The sequence below is a fragment of the Hippocampus comes genome, unplaced genomic scaffold, assembly GCF_001891065.2.
Source record: "Hippocampus comes isolate QL1 unplaced genomic scaffold, H_comes_QL1_v1.1 scaffold130, whole genome shotgun sequence".
In the NCBI taxonomy this organism is placed as follows: domain Eukaryota; kingdom Metazoa; phylum Chordata; class Actinopteri; order Syngnathiformes; family Syngnathidae; genus Hippocampus; species Hippocampus comes.
This window is the reverse complement of record NW_017842057.1, coordinates 2,300,096-2,308,499: the sequence shown is the minus strand read 5'-3', so window position 1 is coordinate 2,308,499 and position 8,404 is coordinate 2,300,096. Positions and strand designations below refer to the sequence as shown.

Sequence of the window (8,404 nt, the reverse complement as noted above, 5' to 3'; positions counted from 1 at the left end):
AGCCTGGGGCCCTTCACCGTGGACCCTGCGTTGTACCTCGTCAATCTCAAGTTGTGACAGCAATTGCCGTTTGTGGATGTTGGAACACTGAGCTACTAGTTGTTTCGTGGTCAACCGTGACTGTGGGTTTCGAAGTAACCATTCAGCCCGCATTGTCTGCATGTAACCCCTCTGACTAGGGTTGCTTGAGTTGTAGCATTCCAACAGAGCCATGTTATCGCATCTCGCCCATCTCCGCTTTGTTCCAGTAGCCCATTTTTCATCAAGGTGCTCTGGTTCCCCAGCAGCTGACGCAGACCTTGTTTGGCCGGGCGACGTCTGAGCCGGCATGTCATTCATTTTATTGTCTCTCATCATTGTATGAGGTAGGATCTTGCCCAAGGACCCACACTGGATGGTGTTATGTGCTCATTTTTGCCCCAAGCGGGATTCGAACCACCGTCTCCCGTACGCCAAACCGATGCCTTACCAACTGAGCTATATATATAGAAATATATATATATACTGACATGGTCAAGACAATCTCCTGCAGTTCAAACCGAGCATCGGTATGGGGAAGAAAGGTGATTTGAGTGGCTTTGAACGTCACATGGTTGTTGGTGCCAGAAGAGCTGGTCTGAGTATTTCAGAAACTGCTGATCTACTGGGATCTTCACACACAACCATCTCTAGGGTTTACAGAGAATGGTCTGAAAAAGAAAAAATATCCAGTGAGCGGCAGTTCTGTGGGCGGAAATGCCTTGCTGATGCCAGAGGTCAGAGGAGAATGGCCAGACTGGTTCGAGCTGATCGAAAGGCAACAGTAACTCAAATAACCACCCGTTACAACCAAGGTAGGCAGAAGAGCATCTCTGAACGCACAGTACGTCGAACTTTGAGGCAGATGGGCTACAGCAGCAGAAGACCACGCCGGGTGCCACTCCTTTCAGCTAAGAACAGGAAACTGAGGCTACAATTTGCCAAGCTCATCGAAATTGGACAATAGAAGATTGGAAAAACGTTGCCTGGTCTGATGAGTCTCGATTTCTGCTGCGACATTCGGATGGTAGGGTCAGAATTTGGCGTCAACAACATGAAAGCATGGATCCATCCTGCCTTGTATTAACGGTTCAGGCTGGTGGTGGTGGTGTTATATATATATATATATATATATATATATATATCATGGATAACAGCGATTACCCCGGACACACATGCCAAGTTGGAAGGTATTCCAACTCGTACGATCGGATAGGATGACAGAGAGCGGTAAGAAGAAAGGAGGGGGACTGGCTGTATTTGTGAATGACAGATGGTGTAACCAAGGGCATAGCACTATCAGGGACTTTGAGCTGCTAGCCATTCACCTCAGGCCGCACTACGTCCCGAGGGAATTTTCGCATGTTATCGCAGTGACTGTTTACGTTCCCTTGTCGGCTTATGGCAATTGAGCATCGTTGCAACGCCACAGCCTACCTGAGTATGGTTACTGACCATGTCCATCCCTTTATGACCACAACGTACCCAACTTCTGATGGCTACTTTCAGCAGGATAACGCGCAATGTCATAAAGCTGGAATCATCTCAGACTGGTTTCTTGAACATGACAATGAGTTCACTGTACTCAAATGGCCTCCACAGTCACCAGATCTCAAGCAAATAGAGCATCTTTGGGAAAACAGGCTGCAAACAGAGCCCCAACGCCCTGCTGATTATCTCTGGTGACTTCAACCACATCTCTCTGTCTTCCTCCCTACCAACCTTCACCCAGTATGTAACCTGTGGTACCAGAGACAATAAAATTTTAGATTGCAAATAAAACCGAAGGTACTGTTCATTGTCTCTAGCATGTATTTGGATAACCAACATCCTCACCATCCGAAATTCAGGGAACACGCGGAGGAAAGAAGGCCACTCTAATCCAACAGGGACAAACTGCAGCACGTCGGAGTGGACCAACACCACATATCATGGATTACAGATTACCTCACAAACCGGCCACAGTACGTGAAGGCACAGAGCTTTGAGTCAGCCAGGCTTCTCCTTCTCTGCAGCATCGGGGCGCCACAGGGGACTTCTCCTGGCGCCATTCCTGTTCACGCTCTACACCTTGGACTTCAGCTACATCACTCCAACCTGCCACCTTCAAAAGTTCTCTGACGACTCCGCGATCATTGGCCTCATTACAGAAGGAGATGTTCAGGAGTATAGGGGACTAACGGAGGAGTTCATGGACTGGTGCCTGCAGAATCACCTCCAGATCAACCCCGGGAAAAGTAAGGAGCTGGTTGTGGATTTCTGCAGGAAACAGTCCTCACCTGCACCGATGAACATCCAGGGTACGGACATAGAGAGGGTGACCTCCTACAAGTACCAGAGTGTTCTTCTCAACAACAAACTGGACTGGTCTACCAACATCGACGCTCTGATCAGATAGGGACAGAGCAGTCTCTTCCTCGTCAGAAAACTGAGGTCTTTTGGGGTTCAGGGGTCACTCCTTAAAACCTTCTATGACTCTGCGGTGGCTTCAGCCATCCATTATGGCTTGGTCTGCTGGTCAGGCAGCATCTCAGCACGGGACAGAGAAAGACTGGACCAACTGGTCAGGAGGGCCAGTTTCGTCCTGTGCTGCTCCCTGGACACTCTGGAGGAGGTGGGCAACAGCTATGCTGGACAGACCCTCCCACACCCTCCAGGCCACCCTGACAGCACTGGGCAGCTCCGTCAGCCAGCGACTGTTACACCCGTGCTGCAAGAAGGAGAGGTACTGCCCTTTGTTCCTGCCGACTGCTGTCAGGCTACTGAATGAACGCACCAGAAAACCTGGACTCTTCCCCACTCACTCATTGTAAATAGCACAGCCACCTTATGCAGCACATACACAATTGCATATATGCTTGTCTTGTATTTTGTATTTTTATATTGCATTCTGTACTGTGTACAGTTCATTTTTTGTAAAAAAAAATATATATATGTTTTGTGCATGCAAATACTTGTTTTCTACTTGTCCTACTTTCTTCCCTCCGAACTTTGATGCTGTAAATTGTGAATTTCTCCATTGTGAGACAATAAAGGTTTTCTTATCTACTTATCTTAAACCCATCACCTCATCATAATCTCTGTTTGCTGCGCCAACATGTCCATTGAAATCTGCACCAATTACAACTCTCTCACCTCTATGGATGTTCTGGATGACTTCATCAAGGTCCAACCAAAAATTCTCCTTCTCCTCCAACACACATCCTACCCCCACAGGGCAGACCCACTAACAACATTGAACATCACACCTTCAATTTCTAGCTTCAGACTCATAACTCTATCTGACACTCTTTTTACTTTCAGGACATTCCTAACAAACTCCTCCTTGAAGATAACTCCAACTCCATTTCTCTTCCCATCTACACCATGATAGAACAACTTGAACCCCGATCCTAAGCTTCTAACCTTGCTACCTTTCCACCTGGTCTCCTGGACACACGGTATGTCTACCTTCCTCCTCTGCATTATGTCAACCAACTCTCTTCCCTTTCCTGTCATAGTTCAAAAATTCAAAATCCCTACTCTAGTCCTATACTCTTGGCGTTCCACTTCTCTCTCTTCCTGCGGACACCCCTTCCTCCTCTCCTTCGACCAACAGAAGTCCATTTTCCACCGGCACCCTGTAGGTCAACAGCGCCGATGGCGGTCCTTTGTTAACCTGGGCCTCGACCAATCCGGTATGAAATTCAAAGTTTTAATCTGCATTTTTGTTTTGGCCAAAATTTTACGCCGGATGCCCTTCCTGACACAACCCTCTGTATTTATCCGGGCTTGGGACCGGCACAGTAAGACACTGGCTTGTGCCCCTTGTGACTACATTCCCTCCCCTTCATTGTTTGTAGTGTAGTTAAACAATGAACCACATTCTTCCTCACACTTAATTCCACTGTGTGACCCAAGCATATGATTTCGGAACATCTGCAGTCCTTATGGATTTAATTCACAACACCACAGACAAAACATTTTAGAGCTTACATGGCTTGTAGATGGCATTTCTGTGAAGCACAGAGCCATTTAAAAAATCTTGAGGAAGTTCACCATTGTGAAAAAACTCCATTTTTGCCCTAAAATGTATGAGTCAAATGAGACCACCAATCATTTCATTTATTTGTCTGGTAAAGAAATATGTTCTGTCTTAAGTAACATTTTCAAGAGAACAATAAAACAGTGGTAAAATATCCACGTCCTCAGTTGTGGCTGTTGATCCATTTGTCACTTTTGACAGAAAATAGAATTAGGAACACGTTTTGTTTTTAAGGCAGAAAAACAAATAGAAAAATAATTTCAGGGCGAACAAGTGTAACTGTTTTTCAGTACATTTAGTTTAGAATAAAAAAAAAAAAATCACCCTGGAAAATAGTCATTGAATCTAAAGTCCAGTAAAATGTGGCTCAGTCTAGTGAGATGATATCAGTTTTATTGTTGTCAGTTGCTCCTCGACTTGTGCTTCCTCCTCCTGCAGAAACCCGGGATTCATGGATGGAGCCAGCCTTTTTGGAGTTGGTTTCGTAGCGGCTACTGGACGATGAAACCAGGGTGGAGCTCGTGCTTGCAGAAGTGACACTCTGCATGGTACTTGTCAGGTTTTCCAGGAACATCTCAGGCCTGTAATGCTGACCAAGGATAGGAATAAGAATAAGAAAACCTTTATTCGAGAAATTCCCAATTTACAGCAGCCGTTATTGTAATGATATGAACAAATCGTATTTGCTTGTTCGATTAGCTATGCCTGCGCACAGAGCACACACAGAGCATGCGCAGCCATTAGTCAGTCATACGAGAGTCTACGAGATGTACACATGGTGATTGCTTTCTCCCTCCGACCAAGACGGCAGTCCAAATAAAGACCCTCTACTCTTACCAGGAGTTGTATCATTAAACGAACCCGATCACACAAAGCGACGCAGTTATGAAAGGAAGAAAGTAGAAGAACAACAAGTATAGGAGCTGCTGTAAAGGCAGCCAATCTCGCGGCACCATCTTGAAATCATAATAACATAATAAAAAACATAATACAACACAACACGTAAGACACAGTCAGTCATTCAATCTTAACAACTTTTCTGCATACTCTTTGTTGTTTGAAGCAGTTATAGATGAAAGAGGAGAGGATCAAAGTGTCCTTTCAAGAAGAACAACTTGAAAATAAAATCTGCAAGCAGCAATAAACAGCCCAAGCAAGAACATTAAAAGTTGCGATATGGACGGAGGACTCAATGCGAAATAATACTTTTTATAAAGTTTGTCAACAATGAGCCGCAGGGTACTTCCACGTGGCAAAACTGACTAAAGCTGACCTGAACTGAAAACAATGACAATAATTTGTGTTTAGCGTTACGGCAAATAAAAAGGTGGGAACCAAGTTTCCATTATCTGATCTATGGAGGGAATTTTCTCCGAAATACACATATGTACACGCAAATGTTGAAATGTTTCTTTGGGTAACTGAGCAAAAACATATCAGATTTAGTTTATGTCGTACAAATGCTAGCTAGCATTTCATCTAGGTTATTGGTGTCATCGTGACCACCAACTCATCCTTTACAGAGGAACTCAGTCCATATATAATAGACAGACCTGAAAACCTGGACTCACCCCCACTCACCTATTTTTATGCAGCGATGGCTGTTTGAAAGTGCTCTATAAATACAGTTGAGTTGAGTTGAGTTGAGTTTTAATTTGCTTATATTTATATTTTATATTTATTTGTATACCTTTGGTTCTTCTACTTCTCCCTTTCATAATTTTGCTGCTGTAAATTGGGAATTTCTCCATTGTGAGACAAATAGTTTTTCTTATCTTATCTTGACATGAAGTACTTGTCCTGTCATGATTTCTGTGATCTTTACATATTTATAACACACAAAAGTTTCAGTTCATCAAATCAATTTTAATATCACAATGCAAGGAAATATAAAACACAGTTTCTAAATGTTTATTTCATTTACCAAGGGTGAAAAAAATCAAACCTATCTGTCTATTTGTGAAAAAGTAAGTGCCCCCTTGTTAAATCACAAAATAACTGTGACAAGCAACGGTTTTGGGCAAGCTGAGGTCAATTTCACCGGCCACACCCTTACCAGATTACGATCACATTTGTGAAATCACATAAATTTAGTGCCGTGAAAAAGTATCTGCCCACTTCCTGATTCCTGTGTTCTTTGTATATTTATCACACACAAAGGGCCTGCGTGGGTTTTCTCTGGGTACTCCGGTTTCCTCCTACATTCCAAAAACATGCATGGCAGGCTGATTGAACACTCAAAATTGTCCCTCGGTGTGAGTGTCAGCACGGATGGTTGTTTGTGTCTCTGTGCCCTGTGGTTGGCTAGCAATCGGTTGAGGGTGTTCCCCGCCTCCTGCACAAAGAGAGCTGGGATAGGCTACAGCACTCCCCGCGACCCTTGTGAGGATAGAGCGGATCGAAAATGGATGGAAGGACAAAGGCCAGCAGATTTTTTTCTTGCTTAACCGGTGGCTGGCGAGATTTCGTAGCGAACAGACACTTCAGTTTGTGGATAACTGGTCCTCTTTTTGGGGCTGAAACCACCTGCTGATGTTGGATGGCCTTCACCCTAACTGGGAAGGTGCCATCATTCTTTCGAGAGACATAGATTAGTGTTTGAGCCTTGCTCCACACTTAGGGAGTTCACATGCTGAAAATCCTCATAAGAAGAGTGGAGTCTAACCATTATTTCCGAAGTCCTCAAACTTTGTCCTCGCTCAAACAAGGCCTTTGAATGTTTTGAGGTTCTCATTATACGATCCACACCCACGTTGCAGTTTTGCATGTACACTGGCTTTTTAGATGACTTTTCTAAATGTGTTGCTGACTTGGTGACTCACTGAGATAATATACTAATTATGGGTGACTTTAATACTCATATGAATCGTCTGTTGGAACAATTTACCATGGTGTTTCAGACAATTATCAATAATTTTGGTTTGACGCAGATAATAGATGAAGCGAACCACACGCGAACACTATAGATTTGGTACTTATCCACGGCTTAGCAACCTGAAATTTAATGGTATTACCGTATAACACTGCTTTTAGTTTCGAAATTTTGAAGTCTTAGCTCAAGGCCATCAGCCTGACCACAATCAATGCTATGGCAGCCTCAATACTTGCTCTTCAACCACTGTTACGTTCTAGAACAATCCAGATAGAAGTGGATCCCACAAACGTAGACAAGGATAAGAGCGTATGAGGAAAAAAAAAATATGTTTATTAATAAAAACAATGCAGGACCGACAAAGTACAAATCAGGAAACTGGTAACAAAGAACCAGAAAAATGCAGAACAAACCAAAAGTGCTTGCAAAAGGCAAGAAACAAGAAAACGTAAAATTGCTTTTCAACTAAATGTACGAGAATGTAAGAGAATCCAAAACATGAAAATACAAAACTGAGACTACAGAGTAATGAAAAAAATACAAGAGAAACACAATGAACTACGTGGAAAAATTATGAGTAAAAAAATGGAGAACGTCTCGAAAATTGAAGCACTTGGAAACAGTTGTGAGCAAGACTGAATAATCCGACAGCCCAGTGTCGGTGTGGCAGAGTCTTTAAAGGGACCATCATGGGAGGACAAGCCCCTACACGGGATGTACCACCGGACCATACCTGAAATGGCGGATCTCAAGAAGTCTTATCAGTGGCTAGAAAGCACTTATTCTGGCTGCTCAGGAGCAAGCCCTGAGCACCAGAGCCATTGAGGCCCAGATAGACCACACCAGAAAAGACCCAAGATGGAGGTTGTGCAGAGAGGCACCTGAGACGATCCAACACATAACTGCAGGGTGTAAGATGCTGGCAGGGAAAGCCTACATGGAACGCCATAACCAGGTGGCCGGCATAGTCTACCGAAACATCTGTGCGGAGTATGGACTGGAAACCCCAAGGTCAAAATGGGAAACACCTCCAAAGGAGGTGGAAAATGACAGAGCGAAGATCCTGTGGGACTTCCAGATACAGACTGACATGATGGTAATGGCGAACCAACCAGATATCGTGGTCATAGATAAAGGGCAGAGAAAAGCCTTCGTAGTGGATGTAGCGGTCCCAAATGATGGAAACATCAGAAAGAAGGAACACGAGAAACTAGAGAAATACCAAGGACTCAGAGAGGAGGTAGAGAGAGCCTGAAAGGTAAAGGTGACAGTAGTGCCTGTGGTGATCGGAGCACTCGGGGCAGTGACCCCCAAACTAGATGAATGGTTGCAACAGATCCCGGGAACAACATCGGACATCTCAGTCCAGAAAAGCGCAGTGCTGGGAACAGCAAGGATCCTGCGCAGAACCCTCAAGCTTCGTGGCCTCTGGTAGAGGACCCAAGCTGAATGGGGGATGGACACCACCCGAGGGGTGAGACGAGGATTTT

The 8,404-nt window shown here is 44.3% G+C and overlaps 1 protein-coding gene across 2 annotated transcripts in view; it reads right to left on the bottom strand.

The window, feature by feature from the left end:
- Nucleotides 1–4,104: 4,104 nt before the first annotated feature.
- The window catches only part of pias2 (protein inhibitor of activated STAT, 2), a 158,594-nt gene continuing 154,294 nt past the window's right edge, over nt 4,105–8,404 (bottom strand). For both annotated transcript variants that reach the window (XM_019860949.1, XM_019860950.1), the window contains one exon: nt 4,105–4,631. In XM_019860949.1, the coding sequence (XP_019716508.1) occupies nt 4,410–4,631 (222 nt within the window). In that variant the 3' untranslated portion in view covers nt 4,105–4,409. The remainder of the gene's footprint in view (nt 4,632–8,404) is intronic.